The following is a 21,667-nucleotide window of genomic DNA, read 5'->3' as shown; positions in this document are numbered from 1 at the left end:
AAGATATATTAAAAAAAAAAAAGAAAAAAGAGGGTGAATGTCTATTCCATGTTAGACATTCTTCTTTCCTACCTCCTTCTCTACATTGAGTTGAGGACTCGAAGTTGGGTGGTACTAGTTGCTAATCTAAGCTAATGGGTTTGAAAGTAATATATGGTAGGAAACAAATGACTTCCACAAGACCTGAAAGTTCCTGAATATGTGGAAATATGACACCAACAGAAGCCCCACTACAAGGCTATGGTGTGCCAATCTGGTGAGCCATGTTGATAGAAAATCCTTAAATACTAGCCCAGAACTTCTGTTAAAAAAACAAACAAACCAAAAACAACAACACACACAAAAAAAACTTCAGTTGTTCATCAGTATCTAAAAGATCACATCCAAATTTCCCATCGTGACATTCAAAACCTCTTTAACATAGTCCCAATTTACAAGTCCAAAATTACCCCCAAATTCTCAACAGAAATTATCCATACTATAGCAGTCTTCTCACTACCCACTAAAGACAATGTCTCATTTCCACCTGTGTACCTTTCTTTTTGTTCACACTACTCCATATGGTGTGACATGCCTTCCTCTTCAAATGCTCCTTCTGTGTTCCTTCAACTGACAAGTATTTCCTGAGGATCTATGCTCCTGAAGGCCACCACAACTTCCAATTTCTCCATGTATTTTCTTAGAACTGCTTCAGTCCACACAGATCCCTTGTGAACACCTTGTGCTTCACAATCAAACACTGGCTGAAAATGAACTGGAAATCCAAAATTGTAGCAGCCTCCTGTGTCTCCCATTAAAAAAAAAAAATCCCTGTCAAAATCTCTCCTGCTAAGATTATAGGATAGGAGAGACTTGAACTTCCTCAATGACAATGACAGCTTATTGTTATTCTCTCTCATTTCAGTCACTCACTTACCAGAACTACAACAACTGGCACTCTGACAGAGGTTGGAGCAACAGCTGGAACATTCCTTAGCAGAAAGATGGGTAGCTGGTGGAAACACAAGAAAACACCAGTACCAATGCTGTAAATGGTATATTTCTCTCCTACTCAGAAAAAAAGCAGCAGTTCATCAGCTACTTTGAGTTGGGACCCAAAAAGGGTATCGGAGGCTAACTACAAGCCCCAGAATTAGAGGGCTCACAATGGCATCTGTGTAGCTGTCAAGACTGGAAATAAAGCCACCATCATGGTGTAAGCGATCCTCAATCCTTCCTCATAATTTTCTAATGTCAAAACTTCAATGCGCCTATCAATTTCATAATTTTCACCACACAAACAAGAAAAAGCCCCTTTGACATTTGACACTGCTTTTAGTGCTATATACCTCAACTTCCAAGGTTTGATTCTTTTTTTCCTGCTCCCTAAACCCAGATCTAAGATGATTCCTTGGTCTAAAACAATGTCTTACTGATACTAATATGAACTATAATTTGCTCAAATATGCAAACACTGAAACAGGTGACTGTGAATACCTCAAAATGCAATAATTAAAATTGGCCATATGAAATTCCAACATAGAAAGAATTAGAGGTAGGGCCCTGCCGAGTGTGGCTCAGCGGTTGAGCATCGACCTAGGATACAAGAGATCACGGTTCAATTCCCAGTCAGGGCATATGCCTGGGCTGCAGGCTCAATCCTCAATTGGGGGCATGCAGGAGGCAGCTGATCAATGACGACTCTATCACTGATGTTTCTCTCTCTCTCCCTCTCCCTTCCTTTCTCTGAAATCAATAAAGACATATTTAAAAGAAAAAAAAGTCTATCCACCTTATACAGTAGAGGCAGTTTAAAAAAAAAGAACTAGTGGTAGGTTCTTGTAAATTATCAAGATCCCAAATTAAGATTAAAAAAAGCCAGAAGTAATAGAGCTCTAATGCTCAATGTATTCTGAATTCCCTTCACATTTTATAAAAGCCTTCATCAGCCCATATTGAGGAGTCAGAGATAACTCAGTTTTTGAATAGCTAAATATATGATTAAGAAAAAAGGGCACCAGTAGTTTATTAGCTGAATGAACAGAAGAGGCTACAGAAGTAAAATAAGAATGCTATTTCAAAAAGAAAACATTAAATTAAAATCAACATAACTTGCTAATTTTAATATATAAGATTTCCAAACTTTTCCCACCTCTTAAAACTCTACAGAAACTGAAAGAGACACTTACTCATAATTTTTCACAAGCTGATAAAGGCAAAGAAGAATTCCTAGCCAACAAGCACTCTTATCAGACTGAAGATAAAAGCCAATTTTGTCCACAATGGCAGTCCAGCGGCTTGGGTAATCATGTTTGATGATATGATGAATGCATGTAGTAAGCTGTACCCTGAAAGTTAAAAATAAACAATAAGGAGGAAGAAATGCTACCTAGATAAAATTTTACTAATTAAAAAAAAAGCTGTTTAGACAAAAATAAGTTACTGAGCAAAAACTATCTGCTCCTGCTATTTCAAAGATCAAAAGACTACGATATAAATTACAAGACAACATTCTATAGTTTCTTTACCCCCTTTTCATCTGATCACAGTGTGTTTCACAAGTTTTACATGAAGTTTAAAAGTTTTTGGTTTTATAAATGTAAAATTTAATCACGGTACAAAAATAAAACAAAAAGAAATTTTCCTGTAGCAGCATTTGTTATGTTTTCTGCTATAAAAATGACAGGTTTGTATATTCTGAAAAGACTCCTCCACTCTGCACTCCCCTAAAAAGCCCCCAAATTATATACCTGCAAAAATGGGCAAGCTTAAAAAATATATATGTATATACCTGATGAGCTCAGGAGAGTGGATAATGGCCTCTACAATATTTTCTCGAATACAATGTCGATCTTCTTCTGGAATAGTATAAGGGGATATATCCCGTGGTGCTGTCTCCCGATCTGGCCAATACTGCGTTATCATATTTTTCAAATAGATAACACCTAAAATATAGATTAATTTTTTAAACTGACTTTAGAGAGAGAGGAAAGGAAAGAAACATCAATTTGTTGTTCTACTTATTTATGCATTCACTGGTTTTTGTTTGTTTTTTTAATCCTCACCTAAGGACATTTTTCCATTGTTTTTCAGAGAGTGGGAAGGAGAGAGAGAGAGAGAAAGGAGCACTGATGTGAGAGAGACACATAGACTGGTTGCCTCCCGACTGGGGCCGGGGATCGAGCCTGCAACCAAGGTACCTGCCCTTGGTGAAAATCAAACCTGGGACCCTTCAGTCTGCAGGCCGATGTTCTATCCACTGAGCCAAACTGGCTAGGGCCACTGGTTAATTCCTGTACGTGCCCTGATTGGGGAATTGAACCCGAAACCTTGGGGTATCAGGACGATGCTCTAAACAACTGAGCTATCTAGCCGGGGCTAGAGATTAATTAGACAAAAAGAGTATTTACTATGAAAGCACTGAGAATATCCCTTACAAATGTCCACGCTTCCATTTCTCTCTTTCAGAACAACCATTGTTGTAATACTCCTATTTTAAAAACAAAAATAATGCATTCTATTATTTTAAAAGTTGATAATCAAACACAAATTTAATACTTAGCTACAGTAGTCACCCACAACGTTTTTATCAAACACAGAGACTAAGAAAACTTTGCAAATAAATACACTACAAATTAAACTGTTAAGACCTTTTATATCACATTTATTCATAACAATAAAAAAAGCAAGAAATAACTCTAGAATGGCTTCTCTAGAATGATGAAATTAATGGTACTTTATATTTCCTATAAAATGTATATATCTGCAAATAAATTAAGTAATAAAAGATGTGAAATCCATTATTTTGCAGACTAACAGATATCATCGGAAGTAGTGTGCAACATTTTCAGACTTTAATACTGAAGGAACTGCTCATTATCTCGCTAAAACCTGAACTAAGAAATAGTACTTTTTAAAATGTAATAAACAATAAAAGCAAATAGCTGTAAGGAACAATTGCCTAAACAAAGAATCTTTTAATAAACCCCATCAATTTCTCTTTCCAACTTCTTTTAATTGAATGAAATATTATACTTCTTTAAACTCAGCCACCAAAAATCAAGGCACCTACTGTTTGTAGTAAACACATGAGGGTAAACTGATTTTCAGGGAAGAAAATCACTAAAGGACCACCCCAGCATACTTCTGCTATTCAACTATAAATCTTTTAAACAATATATTTACACACACTCAAGAAAATAATTCAGGAAACTTGCCTGCTTGTCTCACGGGTAAATCCAGTTGTTCTGACATAGTAATCTGAAGCAATGTCGAAACAAAATTCAGAGACTTGTGTGCCTACAAACAAAAACATACATTTTAAATTTCAGCAAACAAATATTCTCAGTACTCTATTCCAAGGTTTGACTGACACAAAAGGCCCTCTGTAAGCCGGTCCCAGCCTTATTTCCTGTCACTCACTTATAATAACTCAAAAAAAATTAACATCCTAACTCCTAGAATATTTGGGACGTTTGCACTTGCCTGCATTCTGCCGCACTTCCCATTCACCTTAATTAGCATTCTTAACCTACACTGGTGGCAGCAACTCAAAAACAATATCCTCTGTCATACCAATTTCCTCAATTCAGTAATAATTTCTCCATAGAAACATTATATTAAGTGGCTAGAAACAAACTAAACCAGTAAAAATTTTCAATAGAAAATTAAAAAATCAATAACTGAACATTCAATAAAAGTAGGACACAAACAATAATTTAATAAATACATTTATAAGCATATGCATTGCAAAATGAAATACACCAAAAATGCTAATATAGTTATTGCTGGGCTGGTGGGATTATATAGGAGCTATTCTTCCACTGAGTCACACCTGGCCAGCTAGGAGCTATTCTTTATACATTTTCTGTTTTCCAAATTTTATACTATGAACCTGGGCCACTTTCATTAACAGTACCAAAAAAGTTACTGATTCCTAAATCTGTCGTATTTGTCTCTGACTTTTTAAAAAAGAACTTAACTTTCAAGTTAAATTCCTTCTTGTGTTTTCTGTTTCGCTCCCTCTCCCATAATTTAACCACCACCTATAAATTCACCTCCTTCCAGCCCAAGTTTAAGTATTTTTCTGCACACATTTACATGAACAGTGACTTTTATTTTAGTTTAATGAAGGAAAACAAGATAAACAGGTAATTGCAATAAAGCATAATGAAGAGGTAGAGGACACAATGGAAGACTCAAAAGGAGAATCTCCTAATTCAGAGAAGTACTGCTTAAATTTAAGACCTGAACAGGAGTAATTAAGTGGATGAAAGGGAGGTATTTGCCCTTTCCAGTGCTCTAAATAGGTATGAACAGTTAACCACTATTAGTTTCTTGAAACACTCTTTCAGCCACACAATTCATACACCACTTTTCCTGGCCCTTTCTCAGGCTCCTTTGCTGGTTTCTCATCCTATTTAATCTATAAATGCTAGAACTTGGTGCAAGGACTCAGTCATGGGATGTCTTTTCCACTTTCCAGCTGACTTCATCCAACAAGTCTTTAAAAAAAATGTCAGGCCCGGCCAGGCGTGGCTCAGCTGTTGAGCGTCGACCTAGGATCCAAGCGATCGGGGGTTCGATTCCTGGTCAGAGCACATGCCTGGGTTGTGGACTCAATCAATGACTCTCTCATCATTGATGTTTCTATCTCTCTCTCCCTCTCCTTTCCTCTCTCTGAAAATCAATAAAGATATATTTAAAAAACTAAAAATTAAAAAAAAAGTCAGATATGTTATTTGCAGTCCAAATCATCCTAACAGATCTATTTAATATCCCTACCTTCATTATCCCAAGTTTCTGACACTTGGTATATTTAAAGCATCTTTTCCCCTAAAAGCTGCGACTCTTATTTCCTTGAACCACCTCATCACTATCCTGTTATTCATGTCTGAAACCTGAATGTCATCTTTTAACACTTCCCTCTTCAATACATCAGGCCCTGTTAATTCTATACCCAAAATGCTTATATAATTAATATATCCACTTCGTCCATTCCCATCAACACCAGTCTAGTCCTGGCTTTATACCTGCCTTTCCTATTAATTAGACTCCTCATATGATGCTTGGAATTTAAGAGTCAACAAATTTATTGAATGAATCAACGAACAAACAAAAATGCCTTGGAAGCAGTTGTGATTACCCAGGGGCATTATAGAGTGAAAAAGGGTATTTATATTTAAGGGGCAGACAGATTAGCTCAGAAAGGACACTACTATCCATACTATGACTATGGCACTTTTAAGGCCACTTATATTACAGAATATATCTCCTAGATCAAATTATGAACTCCTGGAATGGGCTGCTGGAATCAGATAGTCTAGGTTATAAATACAGGATACGGCAAAAGCAGGTTTACAGTTGTGAGTGTGTGAAACAGAGTTTATTCTTGTATTATTTTCCAAACTAACAACTGTAAACCTACTTTTCCCCACCCTGTATAGGTAATACCACCTTCTACATTTTTAAACAATATATCTTTACTGATTTCAGAGAGAGGAAGGGAGAGAGAAAGACAGAAACATCAATGATGAGAGAGTCATTGATCGGCTGCCTCCTGCACACCCGACTGGGGATCGAGCCCGCAACCTGGGCATGTGCCCTGACCGGGAATCGAACCCTGATTCCCTGGATCCTAGGTCTACGCTCAACCGCTGAGCCACACCCCGCCAGGTGACATTTTAAAATCTTAAGCAAGTTGATTCAGCAAACCTAAGTCTTAATTACAAAATTAGTATAACAAAATCTACATCACAGGATGGCTGTAAGGAACAAATAAAATATGGAAAACATTTTAGCAAATATCAAGACACAACAAATGTTGTTTCTATATTCATAGACAGTAGAATCTCATCTTTCTCAGAGTGTGTACTAAAGCCTGTAGGGCATAAACTAAATTTTGCCAAATTAACATTTAGTTCCTTAAATCACCCATAAAATACAGCATACATATGGGGTGTTGTATATACAACATTCTTTTGAGGTTCGAATATTGCAGTTTTTCCTTCGGAGTTGAAAAAGATTGCTTTCTATGATTGGAACCCCAAATGAAGTTATTGGTTTATGTTTAGGAGTTATGTTAATACAACAAAACCACAACCACCACTGTTTTTGTTGGCTGGATAGCAACACGTGACTTAGAAGTGAGCATATGCCACTCAGTGTAACTTCCTACAGCACAACAGGTACTCCATAAATGTTACATTAACAAAGGACCTTTACCAATTTCCACCTTCTTAAGGTTTAAATATAAAATAATAAAACTGCAAGAGTAATAGAAGGAAACCAAGGTATCTTTTTTTTTTTTTTTTTAATTTATTGATTTTAGAGAGAGAGGGAAGGGGAGAAACATCGATTTGTTGTTCCACTTATTTATGTATTCATTGGTTGCTTCTTGTGTGTGCCCTGACCAGGGATCAAACCCCACAAACTTGGCATAAGGGACAATGCTCTAACCAACGGAGCTTAACCAACTGAGGTACCAAGCCAGGGCCAAGGTATCTATTATTTATTTATTTTATTTATTTTTTAAAATGTCTTTATTGATTTCAGAGAGAGGAATGGAGATGGAGCAAGCGAGACAGAAACATCAATGATGAGTCATTGATCAGCCTCCTGCACGCCCCCCACTGGGGATTGAGCCTGAAACCCATGCATGTGCCCCAACAGGGAACTGAACCACAATCTCCTGGATCACAGGTCAATGCTCAATTGCTGAGCCACGCTGCCGGGCATGGTATCTATTTTTTTAAAAATATGTTTTTATTGATTTTAGAGACAGAAAGGGAGACGGATTAAAGAGAGAGAAACATTGACGTGAGAAAAACACTGATCGGCTGCCTCCTGCACACCCCCTACTGGGGATAGAGCCCACAACCCAGGCACCTACTGGTTCATGGGCTGACTCTTAACCACTGAGCCACACCAGGGGGGCCAATGTATCTATTTTTATCATCTTAGTGGGGAAAACCTAACCATGACACCATAAGCTGTAAGCGGTTGAGCGTCGACCTAGGATCCAAGCAATCAGGGTTCGATTCCCAGTCAGGGGACACGCCCGGGTTGCGGGCTCAATCCCGTCAGGGACGTGCAGGAGGCAGCCGATCAATGACTCTCTCATCATTGATGTTTCTCTCTCTCTCCCTCTTCTTTCCTCTCTCTGACATCAATAAAGGTATTTATTTTATTTTATTTTATTTTAAATATATCTTTACTGATGTCAGAGAGAGGAAAGGAGAGGGAGAGAGAGAGAGACAGAAACATCAATGATGACAAGAGTCATTGATCGAGCCCACAACCTGGGCATGTGCCCTGACCGAGAATCGAACCCTGATCGCCTGGATCCTAGGCCAATGCTCAACTGCTGAGCCACGCCCAGCTGGGCAATAAAGATATATTAAAAAAAAAAAAAAAGAATTCTAGATCTCTCTCAAATACATCTCAGAAAATATTAAAAAAAAGTTTTAGTATCAAGTACATAAAAAATAAAACTTTTTTTTAAAGGAGGGGAGAAAGAAACATCCATCAGTTGCCCCCTGTACGCACCAGGACCAGGGATTGAACCCACAGTCTTTTGGTGTATGGGATGAGGCTCTAACCAACTGAGCCACCCAGCTAGGGTGAAATTCAAACTTTTATATACGCAGCCCCCCCATCAGTATAAACAATGTAAAAAGAAATAAAAACATCTGCAATATCTGAGGAAGAGTTAATCACTCTAAAAAGAAAAAGCCCAGCCGGGTGTGGCTCAGCAGTTGAGTGTCGACCTAGGATCCAGGCGATTCGGGTTTGATTCCCAGTCAGGGCACATGCCCGGGTTGCCGCTTGATCTCCGGTCGGGGGTGTGCAGAGGGCGGCTATCAGTGACTCTATCATCATTGATGTTTCTCTCTCTCTCTCCCTCTCCTTTCCTCTCTCTGAGATCAATAAAGATATATATAAAAAAATAAAAAACAACAAAAAAAAGCAAATATATATAAGCAAATTACAAAAGAATTAGTACAAGTGCACAGGATAGCCCTACCTCAAAACAACATATGCAATACAAAAAAGTGCTGGTGAGAATGTAAAAAAAATGGAACTCATACAGTGCTGGTAAGCAATTTATGGTAGATGCATAAAATGGTACAACCATATTGAAAAACACAGTTTCAAACATGTACCTACTTTATAACCAAGAAATTTCACCCTTATATATCCAAAGAAATAAGTGCTTATACCCACAATAATACCTGTCCATTGACAAGTGAATTTATAAACAGACTGTGGTACAATTCATACAATGAAATACTATACAATAACTAAAAAAATAAAACCAACCTACAGAATCAAGCAATAAATACAGATTTCAGAAACATTTTGAGAAAGAAGCCAGACTACATGGGTACAATGTGATTCTATTCTATGTACATGAAGTTCAATGACAGGCAAATCTAATATATAGTTAACAGAAGTCAGAATAATGGTAACCTGAAGGAGGAAAGGTCAATATTGATTGAGAAGAGTCTCAAGGGAAAGTTAGTTGTAGGCTAATAGAAATGCTATATATATCTTGATCTGGATGCTGGTTACCTAGGTAAAATTTGAGCAATATTCATTTTTGAGCTATTACATGTAAATTATCCCTCAATAAATTTTTTTTAAAAAAATCAACAGAACTATTTTTGCCTGAACATTCGCAGCAGTATTATTCATAATAGCCCAAAAGTGGAAACAACCCATATGTTCATCAACTGATGAATAGATAAGCAAAATGTGGCATACCCATATATACAATGGAATATTATTTGGTAATAAAAAGAATGAAGTACTGATACATGATACATGTATGAACCATAAAACCATTATGTTATATGAAAGAAGCCAGTCACAAAAGACCTATCATATGACTTCATTTTTATGAAATGTACAGAAAAGGCAAATCTATATAGAAAGAAAGTAGCCAAGAAAGGAGGTATGGGGGAAAATGGGGAATGACAGTTAATGGGTACAGGGTTTCTTTTTGTGGTGATGAAAATGTTCTGAAGTTTGTGGTGATGACTGCATAACTCTGAATATACTAAAACCCACTAAACTGGATACTTTATGTGGATGAATTCAATAAATATTAAAAACTGAACTACAAAAATAACTTACTTATTTAATTATTTTTAAAACTTAATTACTCTATTATTTTTGTCACTTTGCCTTCAAAAACACACACGGATAAATCTAAAAGTGCAACAGACCAAAAAAAAAAGTGTTACTTTCAGACAAATGAGCTAGATAGACTAAGGTTAAGAAAGAAATGAATTTGATCAGTGGGAATGGCACAGGCAAACCAACCCTACCTGGGACATCTATTTACCTGCCCCATACAAATTTCCATCCTGCTGAAATCCCTAATGCAGGAAGCCTTGTATTCTCCCAAAGAAGGTAACAAATGGATTTAAAGTAATACTGACTATCAGACACCAAATTCCCAGGAAAATTCAGACAGAAAGTAGATTAGCAATTGTCTGGGGCTGGGATAGAGAATTAACTCTAAACTGGAAGAATTAATTATAGGGGGAATGAAAATGTTCCAAAACTGGATTGCGGTGATAGCTATACCACTCGATAAACCAACTAAAATCACTGATTTTCACTTACAACAGGTGAATTTTACAGAATGTAAATTATACCTCAATAAAGTTAAAAAAAAAAAAAAAAGACCATTATAAAACACAAATGAAATAAAGAACCATTCTTCTAGTCACTGGATGATCAACAACTTTCTGGCATTCTTAGGTGTAGCAAATTATCACACAGTTAAAAGAATTTTATCACGTATTAACTATTTTTATATTTATTATCATATATTAAAAGATCTTTATATTTTATGGTAACTTAAAAATAAATAAGTAAAAATATCACTAGCATCAATCTTCATCACAAAAACCCTTTAAAATTTGAATAATTATGGTATTATTCTCAACAGTTTGGTAAACATTGATATAGTCCTCAGAAGATGGCTCCAATAAATATTTTATGCGTCAAAGTATAAAAGTAACTTTTGAGTGCTGGCACTAATTACAGGCCCCAGAATTATAGCAACAAATGGGTCAGGTCATTATACATCATAAAATAGAGCTAAAACTATCAATACTCAAGTTTAAAAGCTGCTAACCAGCCCAGCCGGGCGTGGCTCAGCGGTTGAGAGTCGACCTGGGATCAGGCGATCGGGGTTCAATTCCCGGTCAGGGCACATGCCCGGGTTGCGGGCTCGATCAATGACTCTCTCATCATTGATGCTCCTCTCTCTCTCTCCCTCTCCTTTCCTTTCTCTGAAATCAATAAAAAGATATATTTTTAAAAAATAAATAAATAAAAGCTACTAACCATAACACAAAAACTTTCTAGACAACTTCTTACCTTGTCATTATTTATCATCAACCCAGATAATTCAACATTCACCCTCAATACATCTAACGAAAATTCTTCAAGGACCCCAACTCCATTTCCATTACTAATACTTACAACGTGCCAGACGCTACAGAAATAAAAGATCACTATAAGGTAGGTTGGGAAATAAATTCTAATTGGACTACCAGGTAAAATTTTGACCCTAAAGGACTTATACCCACAGAAAGGGGGAGAAGGATTTTTAAAAGGGAAAAAGTATGGGTTGTGTTAAAGAGATTATTAGGAAAATGAAAGAAAATAGTGAAAGACAAAAATGAATAGGCAAACTGTGACCACATCAAGATCTAGTAAGTGTGAACTTTTTTTTTAAAGTTTTTACATTATCAGATCTATGCTGAAAGAAGATAAGGTCTTGAAGCAGTATAAAGGATGTAATCCTAGGATAGAAGACTATAAAACATTACAGGTAGAAAACTATTATTGTTACAACAGGAAATAACAGACCTGAAAAACTTCTACTCCACAGGCAGCTTCCCCTACCCCCATAAATAAAGTATAACTTTACAAAAATATATATATATGAAAAACAAATCTATCCACATAAACATTCCCCTGACCCTATAACCCTCTTAACCTACAATCTCTTCTCCACTCTTGCTAGCATCTCACTCAGTAACCCTGTAATCAGAAATTGCTTTCTCCAAGTTTACAATATTTTAAAAGCTTTCTCCCCAAAAAGTCTCATTACTTTAACTTCCCTCACTTAGAAATGTCAACAACTCTTTTTTCCCCTAACAGCTTTTTACTTATTACAAAAGTAATTTGTGTTTACTGGTAGAAAATTTACAAAATTCATTTAAGAAAAAAGGAAACTAAATTGTCCACAACCAATCTTCTTACTTGAAATTCCTTTTACTGGCTTTCTTCTACTTTTATGCACAACTCTCCAGTTTCCTTTTTCCTATGTTTCTCAAAGTCCTCAAAATGGGCATGTCCCAAAGTGTAGCCCTTCAGTCTACCCCATACCTCGAATATTCCCTTCCTCTCAATTCACCTGCAGGAAAAAGTAATTTTCCACTGGTGCTCTCTCTCCTAAACATCATCTCCACATTTCTAATTGCCTACCAGACATTTTCTCCTGAATGATTACAACACATCAAACCAGACTTAAATGTAAGTCATGTTTTCGCCAATATCAGTTTCCCCTCTAGACCCAAATTTTCTAATGTAGCTATCTTTTAATGCTTACTTTGAAGAGGTTACTTTTTATTATTTCTCTCCATTGGAATGCAATCAAACAGGCCTTCAATTAGCTACTGTACTTGAACACCATTTATAAAGAAGAGAGAGGCTTTAAGGGGTCTGTGACACCAGAGTTTACATAAAATGAATACAACTAGAAAAATTTCAAGAGTCCAGGGATTTCTAAACTTTTTGTTTCACTAAAGAATTTGACAAAGGCAAATACTACATTCTGCCTAATGAATATGAGGCATAGTGGTAAATCAAGACTGAGGCTCTTCACTGTGTCCTCCTGTCTTTCATTAAATAGTGATAACGGTTGCCCAGCCGGTGTGGCTCAGTGGTTGAGTGTTGACCAATGCACCAAGAGGTCACAGGTTCCATGCCCACTCAGGGCACATGCCCAGGTTGTGGGCTCGATTCCCAGCAGGAGGCGTGCAGGAGGCAGCCAGTCTCTGTTGATGTTTCTCCTTATTGATGTTTCTTTCTCCCCTCTCTCTCCCCGCCCCCTTCCTCTAGCTAAAATCAATAAAAACGTAGTTAAAAAAATAGTGATAATACTTAAATGCTTTCCAACTAAAGAGTTTTATAGTGCTCTCTTTCTTTCAGATCTTTAACATGCTGTGTCACTGAGAAACTTCCTGTCCAACAGCCAAAGTATCCAGGGACAGGGGTTCCTTCTCCCAAATTCAAAACAGATCTACTTAGCAGTATTCTTCTTTTTTAAAATCCTCACCCGATGATATTTTATTGATTTTGAGAGAGAGACAGATAGACAGACAGACAGACATTGATGTAAGAGAGAAACATTGATGAGTTGCCTCCCGTATGTGCCCCAACCGCGGATCAAACACACAACCCTTTGGGAGGATGCTCCAACCAACTGAGCTACCCTGCCAGGGTCTTAGCAATATTCTTAATTAAGGAATGTTAACTGCTCAGACTACATACCTTGAAAAAAAATACACTTTTTGCACTTTTCCAGACCTAAGATTTCCATTAATTAAACACTGCCTAAGTCCTTTAATAAAATCAAATTAAACATTTATAAATAAAATATATAATTACAGTAGTAATAGTAACCATCTGTGAAGATCCCAGAAGTGACTCAGGGTAGTTTATGAAATTAATAATAAACATAAAATACCAAGAAACTAATCAAAGCTAAGTTCACTTACTTTTTCACATAAGGAATGTGAGAAAGCAGCATTTCTGCCTACATAACCATTTTTTTAGCACATTAAGCTTAGAAACAAAGGGTTTAAAAGGCCCCGAGGTAAGCCGTCTAATTCCACTTAGGGCATTTTTCTTGGCTGCAAGTATAAGACAGAGAATACTGATGTTGAGATCATATCTGCCTTAACCAAAATCAAGTTTAATGTTTTCCTCATCTAAAACTTACACATAGCTCTATTATAATCCCAACCACATGTATTATGAGGGCTCTCTTGACTATGGAACTCCAGAAGGGCAGGAATCATGAATTACTGTGTATCTACAACTTAGCTCAGTGCTTAGTACAAAGACACTGCTATTAAATGAACCAGACTGGAAATTGTCATTCAGAATAAATATTTCAAAAAAACCCCAAATGTTTCCTAACACTACATTTAAAACTTCAGTTCAAATGTGAGTGACATGACAACCAAGACTTTGTTTTATATACAGTATTGGATCGTCAGCATCAAAGATAGTATATGCCACATGATAGGCACTCAAATACTTTTTAAATAACAGAAACAATTATTTGTTGTGTCTACTCTCAGCTAATACTCCAGGTTTAAAAAAATTATTTTGATCTAAAGACTTAATTCCTACTGGAGATAAATTTAAAAATCAACAAACTTAGAGTAGGTGAAACAACAATCCACTTAGTTTAAATAAAATAGTTAAGCCCGGCCAGGCGTGGCTCAGCGGTTGAGCATCGACCTAGGACCCAGGCGATCGGGGTTCGATTCCCGGTCAGGGCACATGCCCGGGTTGCGGGCTCGATCCCCAGTCGGGGGAGGCAGCCGATCCATGACTCTCTCATCATTGATGTTTCTATCTCTCCCTCTCCTTTCCTCTCTCTGAAATTAATAAAGATATATTTTAAAATAAATAAATAAATAATAAAATAGTTAAAATGTAAGGGAGAATATACAAGATTAGGTGTACAAAAAGATGAATTTTGAGTTTACACAGTACCACAAAAGATCAGAGAGGGAAAAGATGGCACTTAAAATGGGATTAATGAGATTTATGGATAGGAAAAATTTTAGTTTTAGGTGATAAGAGCTTAACAGGAGGGGTAAGCAGTATGAGTAAAGGTTTGTATACAGAAAGGCTTTCACTGAAGAACACTGGCAAGAAGAGAGGAGAAAGATTGTTGTCTATTAAAATAATCTGCCCCAAACCTTCAGAAATGTTTTATCTATCTCATTAGTGAAGAAACAAGTATTTCTGAGTATCTGTGTGTATATGTGTACATAAAGAAGAGTCTTTGTATCCCACAGAGCAGTCTATGAAACATAATAAACAATGTTGAATTGACATCAGATGTCACATATTTTAGATTACCCAAACAAAACAAGTTTTTTAAAATTGCACTTCTAGATATACAGAAGTCAATTAATCTCAACAGAATTTAAATGAGAAGTGACAGATCCCTGTAACATAAATCTAGTTTAAAGATTCAAAGATGAGTGCTCTTAACATTTCTATTATTCAAGTTCTTATTTGCTGAATGTAAGATAAATATTTACTGAGACCCTATAATGTGCCAGGCATTGTGCTTATAATTATGCCAATTTTCACGTTACAGTAATGCTATCTACTTAGTGATCTCAGTGTCCAAAGAATATGTACTTGTGTTCTTCTGCCATTAGTGCTGACGATTATCCACTGAGATGTACGACTACTAAGTTAATAAAGTTGGAAATAAAATGTATGGCATGTTGGATTGGTTAATCAACTGGCAGTTCAAACAATCTGGAGAACTTAGTAGGTGCCAAACACTTTCTGCAATTTTTTACATGCCATCACCTCACTCAACCCACATAACACAATGACATACATACTAAAACTACTTTCATTTTATACATTAGGAAAACGATATTTAGAGATTAAATAACTTCTCTAAGATCCTCCAGCTAGTACAGAATTCTTCAGGGTTTTTGTTTTTGTTTTAAAGATAAGATGGTTTTCAATTAGATTTCCAATACTACTTATACAGATGGTTTCCTCTGGTCTTTGAGGCAAAGTCTGTTAAAATTATAATAGTGGTTCAAAAAAAAAAATTTTATAACGTACTACAGAGTAAGCCAGCGGGGAATACTAAATATCTTGAAAATATCTGCCAAAGAATCCTTACTGTGGCCTCTAGCAGTCTAATGGCTTTCTTAATTTTATCTATATGTAATATAAAAGCTTACGTTGTTATCTACTAAAACAAAAAGTCAGTAAAGCCTAACACTGACAAATCAAAGAATTGCAGTAACAAAAGACAAAAATTCCTGACCTCCCGAAAATAAAAAATTATGTGATATATGACAAATCAGTGCTATAGAGAAAAATAAATAGGTGAAGGGTGATACGGAGTGTGGTAGTCTGGGAATTCCTTAGTGATATGGAGACAGTTGAAGAGTGATAAAGAGAAGTGAGAGAACAAGTCTAGTAGATAACTGAGTAATAGGGGCTCCAAGTAGGTGGAATAGTTAAATGCAATCGCTCTGAGGCAGGATCACTTTTTTTTAATAACTACTGCACTATAATACTTTGATAACATTTACAAGTTTTACAGTTAGTGATTACTTCACTTAGCTGAAGAGATTCATTCATGTCAATGATCTTTTTCTTTTAACTAAATGAACCAAAATATAGCTTTAGTTGAGACATTATGGAATGATTGGTTCATCCTATCTTAGCCAAGCAAGAAGAGCCTGACAGAAATAAAATATGACTTCCTCATTCTTACTAGTCAAGCTTCTTCAAGATTTATCTGGGATCTATTTCCTAAATCAAGGTTCTGCCACAGAAAATTTAGCAAAAAAGTATTCAAATGGAAACGCTTCATTAAAATGAAGATTATAGATGAGAATAAATATTATAAGAGAAGTAATCTTAAGAAAATTACTAAAAAAATCTAGGTGTAATAAGTGAAAGGAATGTATGAAATATAAATAACAATCACAGAAATGCAGGCCAAATATCAAATTTTCTTTTACAGAACAGATAAGCAGAGCTGGCTGTTCCACGGTATTCCAACACACTAACAGCAGCTTAGCAGTTAAATTAAAAAATGCTTTGAATACTATTTTGATTATCTTCCAAAAACTAGTTGTGAAATACTTATCCCAAGTCTCTATTACAAGATGTTAGTACATAGAACTAGATATTCAATACCTGCTTGAGGGGTAAATAAATTTCAAATCTGCAGGAAGTATTGTTTATCCAATTTCTACAAGGGAACCAACTCTTTCAAATAATTTTAAAAATAATTACATGCAAGTATGTTTAGTTAAAATAACGTGTTATTAGAGCAAGGTCATGGTAGAAATAACTATGACTAAACTTTTAGAGTGTGTAGGCTTACATGTGCACTAATACTTCATAAACAAAATGTTCATCTTAACCTATCACAAAACAAATCAAAATAAAGTGATCCATAACTCCACCTATAGTTTACTAATGGTCCAAACTGGGAATTTGTTTCAACTCATTATGTTGTATCCAAAAGAAATCTAAAGGGTATCACTGTTGGTATGATCTAATGATGGTCTCACATATAGAATAGATTGTTTGCTCTGGCAGGGGTGGCTCAGTTGGTTGCAGCACCTCCCTTCCTCCCTCCCTCCCTCTCTCTCTCTCTCTCTCTCTCCCCCCCCTCGTAAAAAAAAAAAAAAAAGTCAATAAAAACCATGTCCTCAGGTGAGGATTAAAAAAAAAAAAGATTTAACTTTTTAAAAATAATTTAAGACTTTTTAAATTTGTCTTAACTCTGTGGGTAGTCTTCTTAAAATATAAGTCCTTATTAAGGGCAGGGATCTCTAAAACCGCATTGTACATTGAAGATGTTCAATTAGAAATACTCCTGCAGCCTCTACTAAGTCAATGATCTTAGTTTTTTTTTTCTTTTCTCCTTCTTCTTTTGTTAAGTCAATGTTTTTAAGTGATTTACCTACCAACTAAGAGAAGCATAAAATAATTCAATTTCTACTTTAAAGAGGAATTTCTTTTAGGCTAAAAAAAAAAATTACACTAAACTTCACTAAAGCAGACAATTACTAACTGGAAGTTACAGAGATCCTTTTAAGAAGCCTTTAAAATATTCACTAAAATATTAAAAGTTGCCCTGGCTGGGTTGCTCAGTTGGTTGGACTGACGTCCTATACACCAAAAGGTTATGTGTTCGATTCAGGTCAGGGTACATACCTAGGCTGTGGGTTTGATCCCCCAGTTGGGCAAGTACGGAAGGCAACCAGCCCATCATGTTTCTCTCCCCCTTCCTCTCGCTCTAAAATCAATTAACATATCCCCTGGCGAGGATAAAAAATATACATATATAAACACACATACATATATAAAGTTGAAGAAATTTAGAAACAAATAATGAAACTAAATATAGTACAATAAAATATTCACATAAGTCTGTTTTCCAAGGAGTGGTCCCCCAAAAATATGGAGAGGGGAATGCCCTCAGCGAGTTGATAGACAGTTTGACACATTTCAAGGCACTCTCGACCGTCACAGCAACCCTGTGGCCTAATTTTATGAATGGAAAAAACTCTGCATCAAAAGGCGCAACTTGCCCAAGGTCATTCAAGAAATTAGTGTTGCAGCTCCACCTAGAAGAGTGCACTTCACCTGACACTTTCCACTACACCGTCCTGCCTCCCCTGCCGCCTGAGGTCGAGTGAATCAGACTCCCGCACTGCCCTCCATCTGCACAAGAGGCGGGTGAAAGCTTTCCCTAGCAGGTCAGCCTAAGGGGGAAAGTTGTGCAGGTCACCGATCAGCCCAGTGAAGTGACAAGTTGACAGACGCAGCTCCCAAAGGAACAGCTCCGCATTCCCAGGAGCCCCTCCAAACCCGGCGCCAGCAAGACTGCTCCCGGAAACGTCTGAAAAACCTCCCAGTGAGTTTCGCCCCCTTCTGGGCGAGAGGAACGACCGGGGAATGAGCCAGAGGACAGACGGCCACCCGACCCAGCCATGTGTCCAGCCCGTCACGCCGGCCTCGCCCCAGCCGGCTCCTCGTGCCCTGACCGCAGCCAGAGGCCCAGCTCAGGACCCGACGCAAAGGCTGCCTGGGCCGCCGCCACCACTGCAGCCCGAAGTGCCCCGGCGTGGCACTCGCCGTCAGGTCCCCGCCCCACCTCTCCAGTTGAGCCCCTCGGCGACGCCGTCCGCGTCTCTAGACAGGCCCGGAGAGCTTGGCCTGCCACAGTCCGCCCGCCCGCCGCCGCCGGCCCGGCGTCCTTACTTCATTGAGCTGGCGCTCCGCGGCCTCACGCAGGGCAGGGTCCATGGTGCCCCGCAGGGCCTCGATAATGGTGTTGGGGTCCATCGCAGCGCGGACTCGCTAAAACCCAAGGCTCGGGTGCTTCTGAGCCAGGAACAGCACCGCTCACTGCGCACATGGACCCGCCGCGCTCCGCAGCGGCAACCGGCGCGAAAGGAAAGAGAAGCGCCAAAGCCCCGGATAGAACCTCTTCGCCTCAGCGTGGAGGCGGGAGATGCTCCGGGAACTTCCTGTCGGTGCGCCGCGGAGCACCTTGGGATGTGTAGTCCGAGTGTTCAGTCCGCAGCCCACGTGTTCCTGAGCTGTCGCTCATACAGACAATTCTTGCTGAGTTCAAAAAGGAAAAATGTTCACACTGCCCAGAAAGAAAATTAAAACAATCAAATTTAAATATTTCACATAATAATATAGTTACCGTGACTATAAGATGAATCTGATGCAATGAGTGATGCAATCCATTGCTAATAGCTCTGTAATTGAAGGAAATCTTTTCTAAAAGCATTTTAAGACTGTTTCTATATGCTGTAAAAATGTATAAAATCTCTGACTCAATTTCATTTATGACACTGTCCTAAGGAAATAACACAAAAGATTAAGTGAACCTTATGTGTGAAAGGTATTTATCACATTACATTTTTATTATAATCACCAAATACTAAAATTATGGTTTTTTATTGAGTATCCAAATTTTGGCAGGAACTTGATATAAATCACACCTAAATGCAGAATGAAAGCATAATCCCTATTAAAACCCACCTTCTTTAAAACTGTTAAAGGATTTCAGAAAAGTTAAATAACTTGCCCAAGGTCACTTCGTAAGAGGTTCACCTAGGATTTCAAACCTAGGACGTTTCTGTTTTCAAAGTTTTGGGGTTTTTTTTAATATATCATTATTGATTTCAGATAGAGGGGGAGAGAGAGAGAAACATCAATGATGAGAGAGAGTTATTGATTGGCCCTCCCGCAGCTATTGTTGTTATAAAGTTATGTAAACATAGTTTTAAATAGAAAACCATAGGCCCAGAATGAAAGCCTCTGATACCAAACCTAGATTTAATATCTGATTTAGTTGTTGTTTCAACCTTTCCCAGAAACATAATCTTAGTGTGGAATTTCCTAATCATCACTACTAGCAAGGTAATCTACCTGATAAGACCCTCTGCCTTCCCCTACCTAAGGGGAACGTGTTCTTGCCTGAAATAATCCACTTTTAATTTCTCAGATTCACCCTCTTTCTGTCTATAAAAATCTTCCATTTTGTACAGCTCATCAGTGCCCTTCTAGTTGCTAAACGGGATGCTGCCTAATTCATGAATGTTTAATTAAATCCAATCAGATCTTCAAATTTACTGTTAAATTTTGGTTTTTAACAATAGATACTTAAAATTAATCATAAGCCTTTAAATACAATTTGTCAAAAGATTACTTGTTGATTTTAGTTTGTAAAAAGGGGAACGGGGGCACAGAGACTTTTTCTGGAATAGTGGGCTTTGCAATATTAATAATCTCTTATATGCCAGCCACTGTGCCTTGAAGTGAGATATAAATTTACAAATGAAGAATCCAAGGCTCAAATAGGCTACTTAAATTATGAAAGGCGGTACAGATAACTTGTAGTTAGCTCTATCATTGTACTGATACAATCTGTTCAAGAATTTTCTGTCTACGCCATCCCTCAAATGTGAGGGCCTTGAAAATAAGGATTATGTTTTATTCACTTTCGTATCCTCACCTCCTAACACAGAGTGTGAGTATCTACCAGGAATTCAATAAGTATTTTAGTGAATAAATGAAGAAAAGAATGAACTAGCAATGACTTGGTAGCTAAGCCAGAATTGAAACTTCAGTCTTCATGATTCCAAAGCCAGTCCTCTTTGCACTACTACATACCTATTTTAGATTCTAGAATTGACTTGTCCATCATGGAATTGTGACAATTACAGCATAGCACAATGTATGTAAAGGCACATGACACATAGATGATGCTCCAAAAATGTTAATCACTCTTTCCCTGAGTACTAGAAACAGAGCTAGGAAGGTTTACAGAGCTACAGCAGGAGAGGGGCCTGTGTCTTATGCTTCAGAGAGACTGGGACTCATAGGGTGCCAGACTATCTAGGGAGCCAGAGTTCCTTTATCCACCTAAGGAGTTTGGCTCCAGGACCCTTAAGGAGCTTACCTGGCAGCATGATTAGCACACCCAACTCATTTTCAGCTTTATTTTCATTTTGTCAAGCCAGTGAGAGAGAATATGACTTACATGACTGGAGATTTAGATGTAAGCTTCTCCAGGACAGGGACCATAACCATCTCTTTGTGGGATACACAGAAGTGAGTGTGTGATCAATACATAATGTGAAGATTGATGGGAAAAGTGCTAAATTTTTCCAGAAAAAAACATAAATAGTTAACCTTATCTCACCCCTCAATCCCAATTCCCAGTGCCACAGCCAATACACATATGTACTCCTCCCTGGACAAGTCAGTTTCAGAGCTGGTTTTGAGCTGGGATGGGATTAGACAAAAATCAAGAAGACATAAAGATCAGAGCAGGGATGAT

General features: G+C 37.4%; 1 protein-coding gene across 1 annotated transcript in view; it reads right to left on the bottom strand.

The window, feature by feature from the left end:
- IPO7 (importin 7) overlaps positions 1-19,328 on the bottom strand; it is a 49,248-nt gene extending 29,920 nt beyond the window's left edge. Inside the window, exons 1-4 of the mRNA XM_081154629.1 lie at positions 19,069-19,328; positions 4,197-4,278; positions 2,771-2,924; positions 2,169-2,327 (exon numbers count right to left, since the gene is read on the bottom strand). Of these exons, the coding sequence (XP_081010755.1) occupies positions 2,169-2,327; positions 2,771-2,924; positions 4,197-4,278; positions 19,069-19,152 (479 nt within the window). The 5' untranslated portion in view covers positions 19,153-19,328. The remainder of the gene's footprint in view (positions 1-2,168; positions 2,328-2,770; positions 2,925-4,196; positions 4,279-19,068) is intronic.
- Positions 19,329-21,667: the final 2,339 nt, after the last annotated feature.

The sequence above is a fragment of the Miniopterus schreibersii genome (assembly GCF_964146895.1).
Source record: "Miniopterus schreibersii genome assembly, chromosome: 12".
NCBI lineage: Eukaryota > Metazoa > Chordata > Mammalia > Chiroptera > Miniopteridae > Miniopterus > Miniopterus schreibersii.
The sequence above is the reverse complement of the archived record's forward strand: the minus strand, read 5'-3'. Positions and strand labels throughout refer to the sequence as shown.